At 39.3% G+C, this 26,759-nt stretch overlaps 1 protein-coding gene across 1 annotated transcript in view; it reads right to left on the bottom strand.

Moving 5' to 3' along the window:
* The window catches only part of SYDE2 (synapse defective Rho GTPase homolog 2), a 41,409-nt gene extending 14,654 nt beyond the window's left edge, over positions 1 to 26,755 (bottom strand). The window contains exons 1-4 of the mRNA XM_008064809.2: positions 26,533 to 26,755; positions 16,169 to 16,858; positions 10,035 to 11,134; positions 4,669 to 4,795 (exon numbers count right to left, since the gene is read on the bottom strand). Coding sequence (XP_008063000.1) covers positions 4,669 to 4,795; positions 10,035 to 11,134; positions 16,169 to 16,858; positions 26,533 to 26,755 — 2,140 coding nt within the window. The remainder of the gene's footprint in view (positions 1 to 4,668; positions 4,796 to 10,034; positions 11,135 to 16,168; positions 16,859 to 26,532) is intronic.
* Positions 26,756 to 26,759: the final 4 nt, after the last annotated feature.

Consider the following 26,759-nt stretch of genomic DNA (forward strand, 5'->3'; position numbering starts at 1 on the left):
ACAGAATAAAATTCACATCCTTATGATTGCATGAAAGGCTCTGTTTGATTGGGCCCCTGCTGACTTTTCCCGTCTCACTTGCTACCATTTTCTAACTCATCCATTATGAGAAAGGCACTTGCTTCCTTTTTATCCCTCAATTCGTCAAGTGTATTTCCATTTTCAGAGCCTTCTTTTCTTTTTTTTTTTCTGGAGTGAGAGTCTCACTCCGTTGCCCAGGCTGGAGTGCCATGACAAACGCATAGCCACCCCAGAGTCAACTCGCGGGCCTCCAGCGATCCTTCTGCCTCAGCCTTCCAAGTAGCTGGAACTACAGGTACGCACTACCACACCCAGCTATTTTTGATTTATTGTAGAGACAAGGTCTCGCCAAGTTGCCCGGGTGGGTCTTGAAGCCGCGGGCTCAGGCAATCCACACGCCTCTCAAAGTGCTGAGATGACAGCCTGAACCACCGAGCCCAGCTGAGTCTTTTCAATTACTGTGCTCTCTGCCTGGAACTCTGGCCCCAAATCTTCCAGTAGTTGACTCCACAGCATACAGATCTTGGCTCAAAAGGCACTCCTCAGACTTTCTTCCCTGATCACCTCAGCTATAGGAGTCAGTGAGCTCACCACTAGGACCAATCACAGGTAATTTACCGCATTTTTTTTTGAGTTGGGGTCTCATTCTGACGCCCAGGCTAGAGTGCAGTGGCACAATCATGGCTCACCTCTGTCTCAACCTCCTGGGCTCAGGCAATCCTTCCACTTCAGCCTCCCAAGTAGTTAGACTACAGGTACACACCACCACACCCAGCTAATTTTTTTATTTTATTTTTTGAAGAGATGTGGTTTTGCTATGCTGCCCAGGCTGGTCTTGAACTCCTGGGCTCAAGCAATGCTCCCACTTTTGTCTTTCAAAGCACTAGGATTACAGGTATGAGCCACTGCGCACAAGTTCCTCTATCTTACTATTATGATGCATACACATGAGATACTGTTCATCTTGGTCAGTTGTCCCTGGTGCCTAGAAGAATGTCTGGCTTATAGTTAAGAGTTCAATAAATTTTTATTAAATAAGTAAATTTCCAGATAGGGAAGAGTAAGCGATTAAGTGAATTCCAGTCATTTCTGTGCACAGACTCCACTTTTCCAGTGGGATTCTCACTTTGAATCCTATTAACACCTCATGCTAGGATCCCAGGAATATACAAGGGGAGCCCAAAAGACCTGGAATTTACTTATAAAAAAAGGTGTATTTTTTCTTACATGTTTCAACTTCAGTTACCTTCAGAGTACTCTTTGTTTCGTGCAATACACCTATCGAGACACTTTTTCCACTGCTCAAAACAGTTTTTGAATTTGTCAATTCTGATGCCTTTTAGTGCTTCTGCCCTTTTTTGTTTCACCTCTTCCACACTGGCAAAACGCTTCCCTTTGAGGACTTTTTTCATCCAGGGAAACAAAACAAAGTCACTCGGGCGAAATCAGGTGAGCAAGCAGGATGGAGCATGGAGGTCATGTCATTTTTGGTCAAAAACTTAAACACTCAGTGCACTGGGGGCAGATGCGTTGTGATGGTAACTTGGGACATTTCCTCTGCAAATCATGATGCAACCTTCTCAAAACTTCCAGATTAAAACTTTGGTTGATTGATCCAGAGGAACAAATTCTAAGTGTACTGCCAGGGGCTGGTATCTCAAGGCCAGTGCTGGTTTAGCTGTCCAAGGTGTTTCACACTGCCTTCTTGGACAGAGACTGAGTAAATTCTCCCTATGTGAGATGCCTCATACAGGGCGGTGAGGTCTTCTGGCTCATTAAGAGGTAGAAAGACTACCAGGGTCTTTCAGCATTCTCCAAAGAATGCTGCTTGAGGAGAAAGGCAGAAAGAAAGGCTCACTGTTCCTTAGTGTCTATTTGGGCCAGAAAAAGTGGTGTTGACTGAGATCTGAAGGCTGAGTAGGAGTTCAAAATGACAGTGGTTTGTTCAGTCGCGGTCCTGTTGCTTGCTGCACAGAAAGTCAATCATTGAGACAACAAGTGTTGTCAGAGATTCAGAAGGCTTTTTATTCAAGTGACATCAGCTAAGGAGAACGGGAGATCTTTTCAACTTTTATTTCTAAGACAAGGTTTCACCAATACAAAATCCACTTTTATTTATAGAGTACACTTTCCTGAAAATTCATATTTACAAAATTTATTTCATTAATAAAATGGGTCCTTTGCTGATATTGTCAATTACATATTAACAAGCGAAGAACATTCCATTTTTTTGCAGAAATAAGCCTCTTCCTTTTAAAAAAATAAAAGGAACCATTATTTCTGATTTTCTAAAATATACAAGAAAGAAAAACTGACTTGGTTTGTTTTCCATTAGAATTAAAATGCTTGGGATCAAAGTTTGGTTATCTAAGACTACATGTTAAATACTCTGTGAAAATATAATTATTCAGCATTCAGAGAACAGGAACCTCAACTACTCAGAAATCTTCAATCGTAAAAGTAAAGTTAAGGATCTCAACCAACAAAAATCTCTTTAATATACACAAGGTGAACCTTCCTCAAATTCTCAAACAATTAATTGTGTATAAAATAAGAAAGCAAATGAGAAGATATAAGTAAACCCCATTACAGTAAGAAATAATGGCAGCTGATAGTACAGAGAAGAGAAAGAACTATGAAAACACACAGACGATCTGGAGATATGAGAGGGGACCCCCAAAAACCCAGAATTTATTTATAAAAAATTGTGTATTTAGTCTTACATGTTTAAACTTCAGTCACCTTCAAAGTACTCCGTTTGATGCAGCACACCTATCGATATGTTTTTTCCACTGTTCAAAACAGTGTTTCAATTCATCAGTTTTGATGCATTGTAGTGCTTCTGCCTTTTTTGTTTTACCTCTTTCATATCGGCAAAACATTTCCCTTTGAGGACTTTTTTATACAGGGAAACAAAAAAAAAGGCGCTCAGGCGGATCAGGTGAACAGGGAGGGTGGGGCATGGGGATCACGGGGTTTTCGGTCAAAAACTGCTGAACCCTCAGCGAGGTGAGGGCAGATGCGTTGTGATGGCAGAAGAACCAGTCACCTGTTTGCCACCACTCAGGACATTTCTTCCACAAATCGTGAGGCAACTTTCTCAAAACGTCCAGATAAAAACTTTGGTTGGCCGTTTGATCCAGAGGAACAAACTCCGAGTGTACCACAAGGGGTCCACACTCCAAAAGGTAATTCCAGCTTTTTTGAGGTCCCCCTCGTATACACTGACGCCTTCACAGATGAAAGGATATGTCTGGGATTTGCTTCAAAATAATCCAGGACCAGTGAAGGTCAAATGAGGGTATGAATGAGAAAAGTTGAGTCATGTTTGATATTATGGAAAACAGGTGATAAGCAAAGAGGGTTTATCTTAGTATTCTTTACCCTTTTGCATATGCTTGACAACTTAGAAAATAAAAAAGTAAAACAAAAACAAACCCAAGCATGGAATGATAAGCCAATAGCTCCTGAAGATTATCAGTAAGGTTATGAACCATTTCCTAATGGCCAAATTCAAAGGCCTTTTCCAGCTCTCCTTGTATACACTCTCTTGATAGAACGACACTGCATCACACCTTTCCTTAACCTCTGATGTCTCTTCTCAAACTTTCTGACTCCTTTCCTCTTAGTCTCTTTAGGTGTTTCTTCTTTCTTTGCCCGCTTCCAAAGTTTGGAGGTCCCCAAAGTTCCTGTCTTTGCAAACTTTATGGATAATCTCAAGGCTTTAATTACACCTATATGCCAACAACCCTCAAATTGCTATTTTCCACTCCCACCTCCCTGGGGTACTAGAAGTATAGACACTGGATTGTAATCACCCCTTGGGAAATAAAAGACCCGTCAGCTTCTACTCCATCCTCTTCTTAGTGGCAGACAGCTTTTAACTTTGCTTGACACATCCGTTGAGATTCTCCTCCTAGCACTTCAGATGCAAAATATCCACAACCCCATTCATAATCTTTCTTGACATTTCCCCACTATAAGCAGTAGCGCTTCCTTGAAGCTCTCAGTCTTTCTGCTAAAGGTCCCCAATCAACCAGATCTCAAAGTCACGTGTGTCGGGGCACTTTCTTTGCATTCTTTCAGTTCTCCTACTTCCTATTTCCACTGCGTTAGCACTGATTACCTCCTGCTTGGACTACCGCCAAGACTGTCTAACTCATTTTCCTTCCTGTGGTCTCTTCCAGTTTCAATCTATCACAGAGAGTTGCCAGATTAATATTCTTGAAAACAATCAAGAAAACAATTTCACTCCTGTAATAAAAAATTTTTAATGGATCCCCTCTGGCTAGTAAATAAATAACCAGATAGTCAATGCCCTTTCCATCACCTAAACTCCAGTCAAACTCAGTTCCCACAGCATTTTATGTCTCCTTCTATGAAGAGACCTTTTTCTTTCTGCTAGCTACTACAGCTGATTTAAAGTCACCCTTACTTTTCCCCATCATCTGTCGGCCATTTGAGGGCAGGGAATCGCAGCTTAATATCTCCCCACCGAAAATAACACAGTAAGTAGTGTTTGTGAAGGAAAAAAAGACATCAGAATAAAACCAAATTAACTTTAAGCTACGAACAGTATTTCAATTCTCTTTCTTGCAGAATGTAGTCTTTTCAGAATGAGGACATACAATAAAATCTATTCGTTACCTGTTATTACATTTATATCTGGGTACTGGTTTTCACACAGACCAACAGCTTTGCTATCCCTCTCAAAAGCCTCTCGAAGTTCTTTCTTGACTGCTGCCGAACCACATAATCGATACAGGCCTACTACCTAGAAATAAAACCATGGCCACATTATAATAAATTTCATAAAGAGAAAACATAGTACAATATAAATCACATGAATTTGGCAATCAAGTATGTTCTGATGGCATTTAATTTAAAATACTTCAGACATAGTTTCTGAAATCTCACTATAGACTATCTTGATTAATTTAATGAAAATATCCTATTTAAATCCAAACAATACACCACCATTTCTGTAGTGCTGGTTATACCTTAAGCAGAGATGCAGTTCCTTCTCTTTAGTTTTATATGCTTAATCACTATCTCCATGTCCTAAGGATGTGTCATAGTCTTTGTCAGTCTTTTGTTCTAGACGAAAGTCGTTCAGCACAGAGACTGAACGAGGTTTTTAAAGTCTTAAAACCCCACTCTGTCACTCTTTGCTTGGTGAATTTGGACAAGTTATTTAATCTCTTTAACACTCATTTTCTTTATCCTTAAAATAAGTATATCATTGAAACAAGGTTCTACATACTATTTGTACAAAATTTGTAAGAAACAAGTTCTCAGGAAGAGATAAAAGCAAACCTGTAACTTCTTTTTTAATTTGTCAAACTTATTATAAAGTGGTGGAGGAAATTTCAGACAACGTATTAAAGGTAAGATAAAGCCTCTGCTTCGAAACGTACACACAACGCACAGATACTGCTCATCCTACCCACCTACATTGAAAAGACTTGTTTTTTTAAATGCTGTTGGTCCAGGCAGGTTCGAAAATATTAAGTCTTAAGATATTATTATAAATTGACCGAGAATTTATCAACATCATCTGTATAACGAGAAAATATGCCTGAAGAAGCTATCAAAGTTCTTTGAAGTAATAAGCCTTAAAAAAAATGAAGAATAACTGGTTGCTACCCATAGTGCCACAACAAAGCCTACTTAGAAGTTTAATCACCTTGAAGTGAAAGAAAAGTTATGTAGAAATAAATTATCTCAAGGCAGAAAGTAAAAACAGTCCTCAAGGATTCAAACCAGGAATCACCATAAAATGTAACAAATGACACTTCCAGGTTTACTTATGATACTACTCTCTCCTGACTCATTAAAGAACTGATAGAATACACTACAGAAGGTGAGTTTCTATATGAGAAAGCGTCAATAATGGAACAGGGAAGTATTATCCAAAATATTTGACATGATAAGCTAATTGAAAGATAGTAAAGAACCTAGAATTATTTCTAAGAGATAATAATGCAAGATGCTGCTACATTCAAATGTATCAACATAAGATGGGAAACCAGGGAATATAGAAGAAAATTCAAATTCCCTACTCGTATCCACATTCATGATGCATTCAAACTGAGAATAGCATGTTATACCAATCACATCATCTCAAGAAAGACATAGTAGAAATGCAGATGACCTAGAAAATGAAACCAAAATAGTAAGCAGGATCAAGGAAATGCTACCACAATAGAAGAAACTAACTCGATCATAGCTGTTCTGGTACAGGCCCATTTAAGTGTCACAGAATACTGTAAAACAGTATCCCCCTTGAACTTGAGAAGAAGATGAACCCAGAACAACTTAATGGAAGAACTACTGAACTAGCAGGCAATAAACTAACAGCACAGCTGGGCTCGGTGGCTCAGCCTGTAATCCCGCGCCTTTGGGAGGCTGAGGTGAGTGGACTGCCTGAGCCCGCGAGTTCGAGACCTGCCTGGGCAGCGAGACCTCATCTCTACAATAAATCAAAAAATCAGCCGGGCGTGGTAGCGCATGCCTGTAATTCCGGCTACTTGGAAGGCTGAGACGGAAGGATCGCCGGAGCCCAGCAGATCGAGGCTGCGGTGGCCGGGAGCGGCCCCTGCACTCCAGTCTGGATGACAGAGTGAGACTACAACTCAAAAAAAATAAATAAATAAAAATAAACTAACAGCACCTTTGATCCTAAAAAGCTGAAATCACAAATATAATGTTTAAGAAGATGAATCAAGAAAGGAAGACCTAATATACATATTTCAAGGAAGGGATATTTGAGGATAACTTCAGATGCTGACTTCTTGAGTCAAATCCTTGAAGCACATGCTCAATTCCTCTATCAGAGACAGGATCTGTACTGGGTGGACCATGAGTATGCTCTCTGTAGTAATGTTTCCCACTGGTGATAGCAGCATTCAGAACATTTGGAAGATACAAAGGCCCATGAATAAACTATTTTGTATAACTATCAAAACCTATTTTCACAGTGAAAAAAATGAGAATATTTATCTAATAATTATAATAAAATGAGAATTTAGTTCACAGGAAATCTTTATTAAAACAAATCTTGCTGGGCTTGGTGGCTCAGCCTGTAATCCCACGCTTTGGGAGGCTGAGGTGAGTGGATTGCCTGAGCCCGCGGGTTCGAGACCCGCCTGGGCAACTTGGCGAGACCTCATCTCTACAATAAATCAAAAAATCAGCCATGTGTGGTAGCGCGTGCCTGTAATTCCAGCTACTTGGAAGGCTGAGGCGGAAGGATCGCCGGAGCACAGCAGGTCGAGGCTGCAGTAGCCGGTAGCAGCCACTGCACTCCAGTCTGGGTGACAGAGTGAGACTCCAATTCAAAAAAAACCAACAAAAAAACCCAACTCTTTCTAAACTTTAAGGACAGATATAAAAAGCATCACTAAAAATGTTTTCTAGGCACATAAAACAAGTGGTAACATTTCTAATAACTACTAAAAAGGCAAACAAAATTAAAGCAAGGCGGGCACAGTGGCTCAAGCCTATAATCCCAGCACTCTGGGAGGCTGAGGCGAGAGAACTGCTTGAGACCAGGAGTTCGAGACCAGCCTAGGCAACTTGGTGAGACCTCATCTTCACAATAAATAAAAAAATTAGCCGGGCGTGGTGGCTCGTGTTGTTGTTCCATCTACTTGGAAGGCTAAGATGGAAGGATCATCTGAGCCCAGCAGGTCAGGTTGCGGTGGCCATGAGTATGCCAATGCATTCTGGCCTGGGGGACAGACTGAGACTCCAACTCAAAAAAAAAAAAATTTAAGGCAGTATTTCAGTGTGTAAAATGCAGGAACAATAAGCCTCTTTCTGTCTGTGTGTGTGTGTGTGTGTGTGCGCACGTGCACGTGTGTACATGTGTATGCGTATAGGTGAGGGAAGGAAAAAATAAGGGTGATAAGACAAAAAAGGTTTTTAAAAATTATAATTCTAAAAGTACAATAAGGCCAGGTACAGTGGCTCACGCCTATAATCCCAGTACCTTGAGAGGTGGAGGTGAGAGGACTGTTTGAGCCCAGGAGTTCAAGAGCAGCCTGGGAAACTTGGTGAGACCTCATCTCTCTACATTAAATCAAAAAATTAGCCGGGCATGGTGGTGCATGCTTGTAGTCCCAGCTACTCAGGAGACTGAGGCAGAAGGATCACCTGAGCCCAAAGGTTGTGGCTGCGATGACCGTGAGTGTGCCACTGCACTCTAGCCTGGGTGACAGAGTGAAACTCCAACTCAAAAATTAAAAAATAAAATAGGCTGGGCGCGGTGGCTCACACCTATAATCCCAACAATTCGGGAGGCTGAGGTGAGAGGATAGCTTGGGCAACTTGGTGAAACCTCATCTCTACAATAAATCAAAGAATTAGCCAGGTGTGGTGGCGTGTGCCTGTAGTTCCAGCTACTTGGAAGACTGAGGCAGAAGGATCGCCTGAGCCCAACAGGTTAAGGCTGTGGTGGCTGTGAAGTGTGCCACTCACTCCAGCCTGACGATAAGAGTCACACTTCAACTCAAAAAAATAATATATTCATCTATAAAAGTTTCTGTTTAATAATTAGCCTTAGGACCAGGCACGGTGTCTCATGCTTCTAATTCCCAACTTTGGGAGGCTGAAGCAGGAGGATTACTTAGCCTAGGAGTCCAAGGTTACAGTAAGCTATGATCACACTGCTGAACTCCAGCCTGGGTGACAGAGTCAGACTCTACCTCTAAGAAAAAAAAAAAACCAAAAAGAAAAGATAATAATAATCAGCTTTAAATTCTCCCTAATCCCTGAACTCTCTATATACTGCCTGAATTAAAATGGAGGGGAAAACAGAGAATCTAAAGAAAGAAAAATAACTGACCAAAAGTTGAATTTGACTTTACTGTCCATTCCCACAGAGACAACATAAACTACAGACAGAATTATGTACCTGGGTTAGAAGCTGTTTCAAAAGTTCAGACATCTTACATCTTTGCATCAGGCAGCTACTACAACTATTTTTTAATAGATATAAATAAGTAAGACCCACAGAGATTAAGTGACTTGCTCATCACCCAGCTAAGTAATAATGGAGGAGAAATTCAGTTCTTCGTCATCTTAATACAAAATTCCACTAACTTATGCTGTTTCTATAGTTTTCATGTTAAGTTCAAAGTGAGTTTATTAAATTAAAAAATGATACTCCAGATTTTATGATATTTACCCTCAGTGTCTTTATCTTTGTGAATGCTAATAGCACTGGAGTGGAAATAACTCAACATAATGATTTTTCATCCTCATCTGTTTCACAAAAATTAGTATAAACAATTAATTATATACTTCAGAATAATATCCTCAAGGATATGCTGATTCTCATTGTGATAGTCTACATGTATTCATAAAAATAAAGAAAAATAAGGTCTCATAACTGGCTAACTTTTCCGTATCTTGTTACAAATAACACCAGATTTTTTGTTTTAATGGTTTGCCTCTGTCTTCTTCTTTAAAAGAGAATGCGATGTGTTTTATTAGTAGGACCTCGCCTCATCCTCCGTGCTATTCCAGAGTAGAGAAATAGGTAAGTTATGCCTTCTAAAGAGTGGACTTGAGAGGGAGTTGGGAAAAAGGACAAGGAGTTAATGTTAGGAGTGAACCTTCTCTATAGAATTCACTCTTAGAACCTTCCCTAGTAGGAATGTCAAACCATGAAGCAACATTTCTTAAATGAATTAGCCTTCGCCTATATTGTCAGCTTTGGCTTTTCCTTGGAATGCCATTATAAAGCAATCCTGACCTCCAGTTATAAGACTCGGGCAGCTCTGCACCACAGCGTAAACTGTGGAACCATCTAGCATGCTTTCAATCACTGACAACATAGGTTAAGATATGAATTATATCCCAAAGAGTAATGGAAGAAAAACAAGGAGTAGGAATGGGAAATTGTCTAAATGAGGTTTTTTTTTTTACATGACCTTGAATTCCTTCCCCAAGACTTCAAATCAATCAATCAGTAAAGGAGGTAGCAGAGAAACATAGTGAAATAGTACCTGACAGCCCCTCTTTTCAATTTCCGTAATACATTTCTGTATCAGGAGTGGCACCATCAGTGCTGTATCTTCTTTCTCTACAACTTTTCGAATATCAACTCCAAATATTACTGGTTCTCGACTTGTATCTAGTCCATGAAGAGAGTTCTCCCACTGTTCCATAAGAGTCACTTTCACATAAATAAGACCTCTGGGTTCAAGTTTGACAGCCAACTGATGTGTTTTTGTCACTCTGAATAGGGTGGGGAGAACAACAGTTCCATGACAACAAACTCGATTTTTTCTTGGCGTGGGTTCCCAACTGAATACTACTAATTTCAAATGTTGTGCATTTTCAATTTCTATGTTAAAAGTGTGATCCATGTCTAAAAATGTTGTCCGACATGTGAGCAAAGCTGTTCTTGCTTTGTTTACTGAATCGACCTGAATTGCACAAAAGACATCTTTTGAATCTATCCGGGGTGGTTTTAAATCCTCAGCACCATAGAAATGCACACTCATGAGTCCAGAGATGTACTGTGAACATTTAGGTTGATCAGAAAAGCTATAATGCCTAAAAGCATCAATGTCTATTTCATTCTTGCTACAATTATTCGAAATGATTTCTTTTCCTTTTCCAAACTTGTTTTCAGATCCATGTTTGTTAGCTTTAGTTATAAGTTCAGGTGAGTCTCCATCACTGAGGTAACCACCTTTGCAAGAATACTTAGAACTCACAGAGGTTTTCTTCTGGTAGCTGTGCTGAGAAGATACACTGGTATCAAGATGGTACCGGCTTATAACATTCCTCTTAGCAGCTGTGGTTGTGTTCCCAGAAGGCAGAATAACAGTATGATGAATTTCTTGACAGTTACATTTAGGCAAAGGGCTATTATCTGGACTGTTTATATAATTCAAGGTTCCCTTAACACTCAGCTTTCGGCTAAATTCTGGCAACCTTTTCATTTTCATGGAAAGTTTCCTCACAGTTCGTGGAGATTTTATTTTATCTGGCAAAGACCAATTAATTGAACTGCCTTTTTTCACAGGACTAGGGCTTGGAGAAGATGGTTCTATAACTCCCAATTCAGTCCTACTTGTAGCAGAGAGGATCCCAGAACCTTAAAAAAAAAAAAGAAAGAAAAAATATAAAGTGGCATGTTTTGATTTCTACTTTCACTCCTATTTGATAAACCATCAACTAAAAAAGTTCTCATATGGACAGGAATTACTCCCTTGTTTCATCTCAACAGGGAGACTGAGTCAAGTTCAGGTCAATTTGCATCACCATGTTCAAGCAGAATACTGCATTATCCCAGTTAATTAATTTTTCATACTTTGTCTATTCCTTACAGAGGAAGATCTAATAAACTCAATCAGAAGCTAATTTGTGATACATTTCACAATTAAAATGAGAGGAAGTGTTTATTCACTAAAAAAAATCAATAGATTAAATGACCTTTCTTTGGAGTATTAATAATCCCCCTCCACCCTTCTTCTCTATGTGTTCTAATGACAAAGAAGTCGTTTCTTCATAGAGAAAGAAACTATTTTAAGTATGCCTACTGGGCTTTTCTGGTAAGCAGTTAATGAGAAATGGCGTGTTTGATAAACTGGACAAAGCATCCCCTTGTACTGCACATCATAATACAATTCTACTGGCTTCCTAGTCTAAAACATTCAATAGCAATCAGGGTCTTGCTTTTGTCTATGAACATTAATCTATCTATTTTATCACAGCCTAGAAAAACTATCCAGTATATTAAAAAAAGTTCTAGATTGTATTAAATTATTGAGTTCAACATTCTCTTTTTACACAATGAGTAAATAATTCCTACTGAAATCCTTAATTATAAAAAGAAATACTGTTCATGATAGCAACTTCTACTGCAGACAATACTGAATTTATTAAAACAAAAAAGTTTTGTTTTTACAAAATCCAAGAGCTGAAATATTACTAAATCCCACAATCACGTAAACTATATTTACACTAATCAAATCACATTGTTTTTAAGAAAAAAGTACAAAATGGTTATAGATTTGTAAACTAGGCTAGAGTCGTCAAGTGAAACTGGCACACTCCTTTCAGCATCTAGAATAGTAACTGGCATAGAATAGGAACTCAGAATTTAGTGAAGTAATCAACCAATCACTGATTCACCTGTCAATCCGTAAACCTTTTAGGAAATACAAACTGTACAGAAATTACCAATAATAGCTACCAGTCATACAGACCAAGTGATGTTACTAATAATTGATCCTAATGAAGTAAAAAAAAAAAAAAATCATGATAAAAACCAATGCAATAGCACCGGAAACAATCTAGTAACACCTAACATTAGAGAAGCAGTCAAATAGATTAGGGCACATCAACCCAATTAAATACTACACTATAAAGCTTGAGAAACAGTAAAGTTAATCTACAAGTAACAATGCAACATAAATACCAAGTGAAAGTAGCAAAAACCAAAAAAAAAGTCCACTATGACTGCAATTAGATAAAAGATGCACATACATTTGAAAGTTAATAAGCAAAAAAAACAGACCAGACTCGGTGGCTCAGCCTGTAATCCCAGCACTTTGGGAGGCCGAGGCGAGTGGACTGCCTGAGCCCGCGGGTTCGTGACCAGCCCAGGCAATTTGGCAAGACCTCGTCTCTACAATACATACAAAATTAGCCAGGTGTGGTAGCGCGCACCTGTAGTTCCAGTTACTTGGAAGGCTGAAGTGGTAGGCTCACTGGAACCCAGCAGTTTGACGCTGGGGTGGCCGTGAGTGTGCCAAAGCACTCCAGCCTGGCTGACAGAGTGAGATTCCAACTCAAAAAAAAAAAAAAAAAGCAAAAAAGCAAGTCATAACTGTGACAGTATGATTTTTTACATCATCCTTTATATTCAAATATTTATAAGTTGGCTTTCCATAACTCATAAATTATAAACTTTTTAAAAATAAATTTCTATAATATAAACTCTCCATACTTAAACATTAGTTTTTCCATAATTGTGATGGGATGATTTTTTAAATTGTTGCTCATCTTCAGCATATTTATAAATTAACTTTTCAATTCTCTGATCAAAAAGTTATTTTGAAATTCAACCATTCTCTTTACCAATTTCTCAATAGCTTTCTGTCAATATTGCTTAAGAAAATAGATTAATTTAGGTAGTGTATCAAAAGAAAACAAAAAAGATGGCTTGTAAATAAACCGTCTACACATTTCCTTTGGTCAATTTAGGATTGTCCTTATTATGTTATGATTGTATATCTATAAGAAGAATAACAAAGAAAGAAGACAAAAATGGTAGCCATACTGTACTTTTAAGTTTTGTTTTTTTTTAAAGTGTCTTTTCCCGTTCACAATTTGTCACAAACATTAAAAAAAAAAGTTTGAATCAAAGGGTGTGTCACTTCATAGACACCGCCTTTTTTTTTTTGAGTTGGAGTCTCACTCTGTTGCCCAGGCTGGAGTGCAGTGGCATACTCACAGCCACCGCAGCCTCAATCTGCTGGGCTCAAGTGATATTTCCGCCTCAGCCCTCTAAGTTGCTGGGACTACAGGCATGCGCCACCACGCCCGGCTAATTTTTTTATTTATTGTAGAGAAGAGGTCTCAACAAGTTGCCTGGGCTGGTCTCAAACCCATGGGCTCAGGCAATCCTCTTACCTTGGCCTCCCAAAGTGCTGGGATTATAGGCGTGAGCCACCACGCCCAGCCTTCACTCTTTTTTTTTTAAGAGACAGGGTCCTGTTCTGCTGCCCAGACTGGAGTGCAGTGGTGCAGTTATAGCTCGTGCAGCCTTCCAACTCTCAGGCTCAAACAACCTTCCCTCCTCAGCATCCCAAGTAGCTGGGACTACAGGTACGTGCCACTACCTCTGGCTAATTTATTTTTTATTTTTTATTTTTGTAGAGACTGGAGTCTTACTATGTTGCCCAGACTGGTCTCGAACTCCTGGCCTCAAGGGATCTTCTTCCCACCTGGGCCTCCCAAACTGCTGAGATTACAGGCGTGAGCAACCGCATCCAGTCAACACCAGCTTTCTAACTTTGTTCTCATCTTTATACCCTCTTGCCTTCTCTGACAATCCTGTCTCTAAAACTACAGTCTTCCCTATCACTCCACTCTGATCACAACCTGCATTCCGGACTACTATTTTACATAGTATTTATTTCTCTTCCCAGCCAGATTACAAAAGAAACACGTTCACTCAGGAGAATTAGCCTTCAATTGGAAATGCACAAAGAAAAAAAACATTTTTTAAAATTACCTTCAATCCCAATGCCCAGAAAAACAGCAACAACAAAAAGAAACATCTCCAATAAATCTTTCAGTATCTCTTTTAAATCTGCCGGCATACTGTACACACTGTTTTGGAACTCACATTTACTCCTAATATAACGTTTACTCTCCACTTCCTCATGTTCCTGAGAAAAGGTTTCAAATGCAAGTAGTATAATACAGAAACACCAGTGAGGAAGTGAGAAAACTCAAGGGGAAATTCAAGGTGAATTATCAAGCCTACTATCACTATGGGCAACTGAACCTTACCAGAAAACTCTGGGAAACAATGTAGAATACGGACTCATAGTTATCCCGCCCAAGAGGTGAGGGAGCTGGGGAAGTCCTGCACCAGCTTTTGTGAGTCACCGGTGGAGACGCTTCTCAAGCTGCCCTGCAGAAAGATCCCCTAACACTCCAGATAAAGTCTTCGAGCAGAGATGTAGATCGAGCAACTGGATACAGGCTTCCCCATTTAAATAGTAAGTGACTCAAGGAATGTGGGGCAAGGTATACCCCACATCTGCAAACTCGCATCATTTGAAATTCTATCAGTTAAAATGACTTGATATAAAACAGATCTACTTTCTATTTCATATGTGATATTTGCAAGCAAATGCGCTTTATGCTCTGTTCCTGGATAGTGTGCCAGGTACTAAAAGAAACATATCAGAACAGAAAGCAATCAAGGAAGAAAAAAACCAATACGCTGAACTATATAAAGTGCTTTTTTTGCAGGTCAAAACCTTCTGAGGTTGGCCGCGGTGGCTCAGCCCATAATCCCAGCACTTTGGGAAGCCGAGGCAAGAGGACTGCCTGAGCCTGGGGGTTCAAGACCAGCCTGGACAACTGGGTGAGAACTTGTCTCTACAATAAATCACAAAAAACTAGCCAGGCGTGGTGGCATGCATCTGTAATTCCAGCTACTTGGGAGGCGGAGGCAGAAGGATCGCCTGAGCCCAGCAGGTTGAAACTGCACTGGCCATGAGCATGCCATTGCACTCCAGCCTGGACGATGAGTGAGACTTCAACTCAAAAAAATAAAACCAAAAACTAAAAAACTTTTGAAAGTCTATAATCCCAGGCCAAGGAAGGAGGATTGTTTGATCCCCAGATATCAAGATCAGTCTGGGAAATATAGCAAGACCTCGTCTCTTCAAAAAAATAAAAAAGTTAGCCAGGCATGGTGGCATTCCAGCTTCTCAGTAGGCTGAGGCAGAGGAGAGCTTGAGCCCAGGAGTTTGAGGCCACAGTGAGCTACGACTGTGCCACTGCACTCCAGCCTCAGTGGCAGAGTGAGACCTTGGTCCTTAAAAAAAAAAAATTGGAATATCAGCAATTTCATATGGTTCAACCTGGTACATATCAAACTTCAATTATTTCATTTTTCGGTTCCAAAACTTCTGTAGCACCTGTTTATAAGGCCTTTACTTCTACCTTCATTTATTTTTCTCTTCTCCTGCTCCTCTGCTCATCAAGACACTTAGCATGAAAACATAAACTAAGTACCACTGGTGTACCAAAAATACAACTTTCCAGCTGTGCCCAGACCAGGTATGAATGAATGAATGAAGCAAAATAAGATCTACATAAAGAATGTATCTTTTTCTTCTATTCCCATGATTTCATTCAACTAAGAGAAAAGCAATTGCTGACTCAAAAGTTCAACATACTAAAGCACACTGGATTATAAAATCAAGTCTAGGATGGAAATAATTAAACCAGCATGTATATAAAAATGTTTAGAAACCTTTGAGTTTGAAAACATTCATTTTGTAAGAAAAAGTACATAAATACAATAGACATCCTTTATATTTGGTCTCAGCAACTATCAAACAATTTTAAAATGGAAAAAGAAAGAAAAGGCAGATATGACCTGCAAAAGGAGATTTTAGCATGGAGCTATTGTCCACCATTATACCTTCTTGTGTCCTGGGTCCTGGCCTTTGCTTGTACTGCTGCACAAAATCTGTGGAAAGGGTGGCATCTACAGAATCAGCTTCATTTGACCGCGTGGTATGATCACCCGTGTGCTCAGACGAGCCCATCCCGTCTTCAGGATGTGGCTCTGCTCTCATCAGGTCACTGCCAGACAAAACACTCACACTGACAACAGGAAGCTTGAGAACAGTAGAGTTTGCTTCACCAAAACTTAAGGCACTCGAGATCCCAAGATCATCATCTTCAGGAATGGGGTTGTACCAAATTTCTCCTTCATCATCTGCATCGTTTTCTTCATTAAAATCTAAAGAACAGTTTCTTGAGAATGAAGAGTTGGCAGCATTACACACGACATATGTGCAGTGTTCCTCAGATGATCTGAGGAAAGACCGTGCTAGCCGGTGTTTAGGCAGAGACCTGGATGAGATGGACAGATTTCCGCCTTGGCATTTCTTATTTTCTTCTTCCAGATTAAGAGATCTCAGAGTACTCTGATATAGCCAATTGCGTTTCTTTGAAACAGTGATGCTGTTAAGTGGCTTAGGATCTCTAAATTCAATATTATCCTTCAGATCTTTAAGTTCTCTTCTTTTCATTGAAGACTCATAGACATTTTCAAATAAATCTGTTTCAGAGACAGAACAGAAGGTAGAAGATAATGTTTGGTATACCATGAAAGACATGTCATTTCAGACCAGTTATCAAAATTTTTTAAAGATAAGAAAGAAAAGTAATATTAATCACATTCAGGGGCCAGGAGCAGTGGCTCATGCCTATAATCCTAGTACTTTGGGAGACAGAGGTGAGAGGATTGCCTGAGCCTAGGGACTAGGCAAGACCAGCCTGGGCAACTTGGCAAGACCTTGTCTCTATAATAAATTTTAGCCAGGTGTGGTGGCACATGCCTGTAGTTCCAGCTACTTGGAAGGCTGAAGTGGAAGGATCGCCCGAGCCCAGCAGGTCGAGGCTGCAGTGGCTGTGAACATGCCACTGCACTCCAGCCTGGGCAACAGAATGAGACTCCGACTCAAAAAAGAAAAAATCACATTCAGAAACTAAAATTAAATAACAAAAAATGTAAATCTTCCACTTAAAATATGATTTCTATTACTTAGAAATCAGACTGCAAGTACAAATGTTAAAGAAATCAAGAAAAAGGATAAACAAACTCCGAGATTGCCTTTATAAAAATTATAGTGCAACAAAGCCTTACCCTAAGCAAAACATACTTCATAAAAAGGAATACCTTGCACATAGAATGTCTTTAATTAATATTTTAATAAATCCCACCTCACTATTACAAAGTCCAGAAGTCTTTACAAAATGCAAGTACTATTCCTCCTACCTTTTTATACAAAAATTAACTTTCAATAACAAAAATGTATGCTTTACTAATTACTAAAATGTCAGCATAACATTGGTTTCCTAATCATATAGCACAGTGGAACCTTATGTAGAATTTAAGCTCTAAATGTCAAGGGCAAAAATAAAAATTCCTTAAGAAGGCGTCAAATTAGAACCAAGTATACTGTCTCACAGTGCGCACAACACAATTACTATTTTTGGTCAGGCACAAACTTAAGCAGCAGGGAAATAAGAATGAACAAAAAAACTGGGCTCGGTGGCTCAGCCTGTAATCCCAGCACTTTGGGAGGCCGAGGCGAGTGGATTGCCTAAGCCCCTGGGTTCGAGACCCATCCAGGCAACTTGGCGAGGCCTTATCTCTACAATAAGTCAGAAATTAGCCAGGCGTGATAGCGCACGCCTGTAGTTCCTGCTTCTTGGAAGGCTGAGGCGGAAGGATCGCGGGAGCCCAGCTGGTCGAGGCTGCGGTGGCTAGAAGCATGACACTGCACTCCAGCCTGGGCAATGAGGTGAGACTCCAAAACAAAACAAAAACAAAAAAGAACAAAATAGTCATTCCCCTTAAGAAATTCAGAGACCAGTGGGAGACCTCAAAAACTTAGGTATGTATATCTCTTAATATAATGAGATAAGACTCTAAAAATGTACATATGTCATTCATTTCATTTCAAGAGGACAATTTCTTGTGCTTCTGAAGTTACATAAAGCAGGCTTCAATGATAGTTGATAAGCTAAATATGTAACTATCATCATCATAGTAATTCACTGCACATAATTAACACCACATTTGTAGAAACCTAAGATCATGTCAGGTTTGAAAATTATGAAATTATGGTTGATTCATCTTAGTGTCACCACAAGTAAAAAATAATGATCTAATAATAGAGTGATAAAACACATTAAGCTATGAGGAGCTTAATAACAACTAAAAATTAGGTTCATGCATAATCAAGGCTTTCAGTAACCTCCTGAAAAAAATCCTTTACAAAATGTAACTGTGTCTTTCCTTTTAATCTTAAACATGTACCCAATCAGATTTAAAAAATAAGAAACAAAAAAAACTTAAACACAAATTGGGGTTCAAGTTCAATTCCAGATGCAGGGATTAGACTAGAAATCAGAAGGGAAGTTCCCATGAATATATACTAAGCCGGTCATTTATTTATTCCACAAATGAGTGACTACTATGTGTCAGGCACGAGAGGAAAGCATAAAGGAAACCCCAACCTCATTTAACTCCAACAATCCTCTAAGACAGGTATATGACTACCATCATGAGCCTCAAAGAATGTGAGAAACTGGTCAAGTTACTAGCTCTAGGATTCAAATTTAAGCCTGTCCTATCCTAAAACCCATGCTCTCACCTTCTCCACACCATAAATAATACAAAAGTAGGCAACCCTCTCTGATAATATCATCCCAATTTATCTTACAAGGTGGCTGCCAATAAGGAATAAGTGAGATAATGTTCAAAATACCTTACAAACTATATGGTTCTACTAAAAAACAAAAAATCAAGACACTTGCCCAAGACCATCTACCTGATAAATGGAAGAGGCGATACTCAAACTCTTCTGACTCCAAAGTGTACAGTGGTGCACTCGGGGAATACTCAAACTCTTCTGACTCCAAAGTGTATAGTAGTGCACCACCACTAAGGGAAACCCACCTCCACCCTCCAGGATTTACCATGCAAACGTATAACAGATATTCAATAAATACCTTGAATTGACTTTAAGTTAATTAACAAAAACTTGAAGACTCAAGAGTCTTTCTTTGGTTCTACCTCCATTACACCTAAAATTAAGAACTGAAAATCAACACATACTCAGGAATCACTGGGGCATCTGGGTTCCCAGTGACCACATGCTTTTGCCAGGTGCACTGAAATCTAAATTTCATGTTTCAGTCCAAAGCCTATATTACTTAACAGCATGTCAGACCTTCACAGGGCATTAGATACAGTTTGACACAGTTTAAATTTGAAGGAAGATGTGTAAAATTATATAACTCGTGATGGTTATAAGCCATATCTTATTTTATCTTTCCTCAGACATCTCTTACACCATACAACATTTTATATAGCTAAACAAATTATTTTGAGTCTTCTTGGCAGTTTTTTTAGCATACACTATAAATGATTCCTTAAACATTCTTCTACTACATTTCAAGAAACTGCAATGGGAAAAATAAAGCTAGCAGCACCCCACAGTTAAGCAAGTTGATACTTCCACTGACATAAGCGTTTAATAAAAGTATACTGTTGGCCAGGCATGGTGGTGCACGCCTGTAATCCCAGCACTTTGGGAGGCTGAGGTGAGAAGACTGCCTGAGCCCATGGGTTCTAGACCAGCCTAGGCAACTTGGCAAGACCTCATCTCTACAATAAATCAAACAATTAGCCAGGCATAGTGGTGCGTGCTTGTAGTTCCAGCTACTTGGAAGGCTGAGGCGGAAGGATCACCTGAGCCCAGCAGGTCGAGGTTGCAGTGGCCATGAGCGTGCCACTGCACTCCAATCTGGGCAACAGAGTGAGATTTCGACTCAAAAAAAAAAAAGAAAAAGGAATAATCACGCTGTGAAACACAGGACAACTATTTTTAGTGAAACCACAAAAGCTTGAAACCACTCATATAGTCTGATCGCTATTACCCAACATCTTAAAATACATGATGTTGAAGTTTAAAAATATACATAAATGCTACATTATTATAATTTCTGATAAAGGCCAAACTTATTCAGTTATTAAAACTGAATTAAGCAACACATTATTCAAAGGAATAAACAGTACTTGAGCAATTATTTATAAATCATTTAAGATTTTTATCTCAATTAAATGGATGCATATGAACATAAATTCACAAAACTGGCAAGCTATTTGTAATCTTCCCTCCCATTTTATGCTAAAATTAATGTTTACCCCTATTAGTATAAATTTAAGAGTTATTTTTAGTTTTAGGTTATATATATGCTGAAAGAAGGTACCAGTAAAAATATAAAAATAAATATACAAGCCAGGTATGGTGGTGCATGCCTATAGTTCCAGTTACTTGGAAGGCTAAGGCGGAAGGATCTCCTGAGCCCAGCAGGTTGAGGCTGTGGTCGCTGTGAGCCTGCCACTGAGCTCCAGCCTGGGTGACAGAGCGAGATTCCAACTCAAAAAATATTAAAAAATAATAATAGTAATAAGTATACAGGCCGGGCTCGGTAGCTCAGCATGTAATCCCAGCACTTTGGAAGGTCAAGGTAAATGGACTGCCTGAGCCCATGGGTTCGAGACCAGCCTGGGCAACTCGTCTCTACAATAAATTAAAAATTGGCCGGGAGTGGTAGCACGGGCCTGTAGTTCCGGCTACTTGGAAGGCTGAGGTGGAAGGATCCCAGAACCCAACAGGATGACACTGGGGTGGCCGTGAGTGTGCCACTGCACTTCAGACTGGTCCAATGCAGTGAGACTCCGACTCAAAAAAAAAAAAAAGAAAAAGTATAAAGTTGCAAGGCACAAAAGTTCTCATTCTCATGCAACTATATATGTTATGGTATAATTTTCAGATTCGAATTAAAGTTGTTTTACTTTGAATCTATATGAGAACACAGAAGTGGTAATTAAAAGTTTTCACTCAGAGAAATATTCTCCATAGTGGTGAATTACTCAAGCCAATTTTGTTTTCTCAACTATTATTTCATAATAAATCTAGATGACTATTACTAAATATGTAGCTAGTGCCCCCTGTCCAAAAGCATTAGCAAACTTTTCCAGAATGTTTTTCAACACTCATTGAAAATGTACAGTATCGCTGGGCACGGTGGCTCAGCCTGTAATCCCAGAGCTTTGGGAGGCCGAGATGAGTGGACTGCCTCAGCCTGCGGGTTCGAGACCTGCCTGGGCAACTTGGCGAGACCTCGTCTCTACAATAAACCAAAATAATTAGCCGGGCACGGTAGTGCATGCCTGTAGTGCAGGTTGAGGCTGTGGTGGCCGGGAGCGGCCACTGCCCTCCAATCTGGGCGACTGAGTGAGACTCCAACTCAAAAAAAAAAAGAAAATGTGCAGTATCTACAGTTAACTTTTCATCACTTGAAAACTTCTACTGCAAGGAACTATTGCGTTTCTTTACCTCTCTTTAAAAATTCTTAATAAGAGTATTCTTATGAATATTGTATTAGATGTTTAAATATTTTTAAAAACATTAAACAGGTCCCAAACCAGGGGATGTGAGGGCCAGTTGGAGACCCAAACTTCGCCTGCATGCAGCCTACTTGTAGCAGTTGATCCTTACTTGTACCCCACATCTCTATAAAAAGCAAAATAAAAAGAAAATTCCCCCCAAAATAAAAAGTCTTACACATGTTAATATTTATTAACATCTTATGTCTAAATAAATACAAGTATCCCCTGCTTACAGTCAAGCCTGGCAGCCCAGATGAGATGACCAGAATAAATTTAAGTCTTAGGTTTCTCCATTCCCCCTCACCCCGTGTGTGTGTGTGTGTGTGTGTGTGTGTGTGTGTGTGTGTGTGTGTGTCTTTTCCTTTCCTAGATACTTCTAAAAAGTGAAGAGGGGAAAGGATGAAGCATAAAGAAGCATTTTTTTCTCTTTTCTTTTTCTTCCCTGTGACTAGCAATAAAAACTCTTGAGAAAAAAAGTTGTATGTTAGCTTTCGAGACAGGAAAGTAGAGAAGGAAACTTTGAGACTGTTTTTCAGTTCCACAAAAGCAGCCGGGAGGAGCAAGAGAAAGAGCACAAAGGATGAGCAGAATCAGTAAGCACCACTCCACAGGTGCACTCTCGCTCAGCCACTAGTGCTCCTCAAGGCAGCACTCCTCCCCGTCCATCTTTTCCCTCTCCATCCAGAATCCTCACGGTCTGCGCAAAGCAGTATTCTCTCAAAGCTTGCCTTCCTTTCACGAATAACAGCAAAGTGCCAGGCTCAGTACCAACTGGATTATCTCTTTACATCCTCACAGTAACCGGAGGACTAAGGCTACACAAGGTTGAGTAACGTATCCAAGGTCACGAGCCTGGTAGGCCGTAGAGTCTGACCTACTGGAAACCCAAAATCTGCATTCTGTTAACTATGTGGCCTCCTCTCTTGCAGATACCAAAATCTCTCTAATATTTGTTGGTGTAATATGAGACAAGTACAGAGCAAAGTGCTTAAACTTGTCATACAGAAGCACTAAGTATTAATTCATACATATAAAGCCGAAGCAAAAAGAGCTCAAGTGCTTTGCTCTAACAGGGGTTAGTTGGAGTGGCAAGTATCAGAATAAGGTAGGTAGAATGGTTTTTTAAATCTTTGGGGACATGAGAATTCAACCGTACTACTTACAAGTGTGGTCCACCAAACAGCACCATGACCCTGGGAGCCTGTTAAGATGCAGAATCTCAGGCCCCACCCCACACCTATGGCATCTGCATTTTAACAAAGATCCCAGAGAATTAAGTCTGAAAAGCACTGCTCTAAAACTTGGAACCACACTTTGAGTGGCAACGGTCTGGCAAGTAGCCCCAGTGGTTCTCAAAAATAAACATAACATCTCTTGGGAACCACTGATCTTGAAATGCAGGACTTTCAAATCAACACAACGCTATTTTCTGCTGAATTTGTAATCCTCAAAGTTTTCCAGCCACCAGCAACTCCAATGTTCCATGGCACTCTTCCAAAAAAACAAATTAAAAAAAAAAAACTGCATTTGCTTTTAGTGCCACAAGGACACAATCTCTTAGAAGGGGATTCAAAAATATAAGACTGTCAAAAACTATATACCTATTGCTACTAATCTTGAAGAAAGCCAATGTAGAAAGTTATTCGTAAAGATTACATAGCTTATAAAGATAAGAAATCAGAGCTACAAATACTTGAGAAAAGTAGATGGGAAGTGCATCCCAGGGTCAACTTCACTTTAAGATTATTAAAAATCATACCTGCTCATTAATGGTACCTTAAAACAAAAGGTCAACAATTTTAGACAAAATGTTAACAAGTTATGCAGTCAAAATTTGTTCTTTCACACATCATGTAGCAAGAAAAGCAGAGTACAAGTAGACTAATTTTTTTAAAGCAATAAAAGGCCAAAATAGCTCAACCTGGTACTTTGAATTTATTTCTGAGAACTATATGCTAATTAAAACTTATTTATAAAAACTTATAGTTGGCAAACAGATTAAGATTCCTCTGTAATCCTAAAGCTTGCAGAAACATGACAATATTTACTATACTTAATGACTTTAGATTTCTTGAATAATCATCTCAATTAGAAACAAATTGGCCAATCTGTGAACACTACACTTAACTGCACCAAATCACTGGCATTATAATACTATCAAAAGTTTCTAGTAGGAGCCAGAAATCAAAATAAAAAACTCTTCTGGTTTTTGTTTGTCAAATAGTCTCAAAAAATTTTAAGGTACCTATGTAGGTTAAGTATCTCTATCCCATTATATAGTTATACTGTATTATAAATTTCATGAATAATATTGTTGTACAGAAAAATGTGATATAAACCTTTTAAGACACTTAACATCTTCATACAACCAAGAATGTACTGCTTCATCTAGACTGCTCCAAGTAATTTTTTTAGAAAACATGCTTTAAAAGTAGAATCCAAGGAACATCGATTGGAAGTAAATAAACACTTAAAGGTAAAAATATTTTACACAGATACAGCAAGGAAAAAAAGATCTTAAAACCTATTCTAAGATTCTCCCATCCTCTTTGCAGCTCTGAGGAAGTTACTTACCCTTTTAAAACCTTGTTGAAATTCCATCCATCTCCTCAGTCCAAGGAACTTAATAGAATTAATTGGATCAAACCTCTTAAGAACTTTGGAGTCTCTCCGATCTTATATAAATAGGGTCTTTGGAATCATGGAGACCTGAGTTTGAATCCATTTAATAGTATGAACTCATATGCAGGTAGCAGCTGAGTGATCTTGGCAAACTACTTAACTTCTGTGTGCCTTTGTTGTTGTTAAATAACAATTGTCACATCTCCATTTTGGAGAGTATAAAGATTAAACTCGTATGAGAACCACATAAAGTATCCAGAATGGTCTTAATAAAACCAACTAAACCTCATGAAAAATAGTTTTTTTAAAAAGCCCACCAAATCTATACTAAGATATGTAAACACTGAACAAATTATATCCATCTTTCCTAAAAGATGAATTAGTGATTTAAAAAGAAGTAACAGCGGAGAAAGTAGTTTAAACCAGAGATTATGGTAGCTTTGGCTTAAATGTCTTATCAAAAAACTGAAATAGTATCATATAGTAATTTCATTTTAATGTCTTTTAAAATTAGCAGTTTCATTTAATTAGTTTCCTAATGGAAAATCAACAAATTCATTCTTAGGGGAAATACACTTATTATTACTTTTAAAATCCTCAGTGTTTACTACTGAGGACATTAAAAGCCATCAGATGGTAAATGTTTTACCTCTAACAAAAGGGTAAAGAGTATTCGACTATTTTTTGTTATGTCTGAAATTTGACTCTCATACAAAGAGTTAACTGAACCAAGACCAGGGGAGGTAAAGATATTTTGGCAATAAAATATAATGAATTATTACAACTACTTTACTCCTGGAAATGCATATATGTTCAATATGAACTTAGTATAAATACACCTCTCTTCACAGAGAATTTATATTCTACTTTCCTTCTGTCCATGTGAAATGCAATATTTAAATTTGAGGATAAAATGTGAGAGGTATGCATCAGAGATTTATAGATACAAAGTTGGCATACACTTTAAATGAATCATTTTATTTGTCCTCACTGTTTGGTCAGAAGTTTTGTGAACTTTGTTTCTTCCCACTGTCATGTGTTTTTCGGTTAAACAAAGTTAATGTGTACAAACCCAGTCCTGTAGGATGTGTGATTCTTACCAGAGAAACCACTGCACTTTCTACATTTCAGCATTCGATGTTTTTAAAATTATTACTGACATGTAAGTCTTTATGCTCACTAAAAGGCCTTATATTTAGAATGGTTCAAAAGGCCGCGTTGTTTTGGCTCACTTTGAAGATATACTCCTTTCAGAAACGAATTTTTGATATTTAAAACATAATCAGGAGATTGCTACAATTGATAACCTAAACCCTTCAATGGCAATTAAAAACCATGCATATACAAAATAGGAAACATAATCCTATTTCAAGGATGAATATACTTTTTAAAAAACTAATCTAATCTAAATAGCGTTTCTTTAAGTTTACAAAAGACTTTAAGGGTCTCCTCTTTAAAAAGTACAAGAGGGACATTTTTCTTTCGATTCGAATGCGAGTGTCACTGATTTCCTACAATAAAAAAATGTATCCACTCTGTCGGCTTTCTGGAGGGAGGTGGGCAGGTGGAGAGATAAAGTAGACGAAAAAAATCCTACCTGGCTAAAAAGAAATTGTACTTATAGTGGATTTTTCGGTGTGGTTTGGTTTGGTTTGGGGATATTGTGTGCCCCTGGGAGAGAGAAGAAAAAAGTTGTAAGGAGTAAAATGACAGTTTACGAGGCCTGTAAACTCTACCTTGGATCAAATTCAAATTCGCAAACTCCACAAAAGTCTACGGATTTGCCTAGAGCTACGGAGAATAAAAGTCAGGGCAGCACCGCCCATCTCGACACCTACTGAAAGCGTGGCGACCTTAACCTCTGCTCACTGTTGAACTTAGGGAGCAGGCACGTTGGCTCTCAGAAGAAAACACAGAAGTCCCAATTCTTCACGCCACTGTCTTTTTTTTTTTTTTTAGCAAAGCACAAACGCATTAGCCTACACAGCCTCGAAATCGCTCCAAGCTGCCACTTACATGACACTGACTCTGGCGCGGCAACGTGCCTGTCTGCAGAAACACACCTTATTCGCGCCCTCGGAAGCCCGGGTGGCACGCACGGATGCTCGCGGCGTCCGCACCGCGACTGCAAAGGCTCCTACCTGTCAGCGTGATCCTCGGGTCTTCACGCACCGTCAGGGCGCCCAGGCTAGGCGAGGCCGCCGGCGCTCCGGCGGCTTTGGAGGCCGCCCCGCGGGCGCGACCCCTCGTTCCCAGGGACAGCAGGCGCCCTTTGTACATCCACTTCTGCAGCTTCTGGACGGCCACCGCGGGCGGCCTGGGGAAGGGCGGGCCCGCGCCGCGCTCGCCCCGGCCGCCGCGCATCGCG

This window comes from Carlito syrichta, unplaced genomic scaffold, assembly GCF_000164805.1.
Source record: "Carlito syrichta isolate Samal-C Ts95f unplaced genomic scaffold, Tarsius_syrichta-2.0.1 Scaffold308051, whole genome shotgun sequence".
Taxonomy (NCBI): Eukaryota; Metazoa; Chordata; class Mammalia; order Primates; family Tarsiidae; genus Carlito; species Carlito syrichta.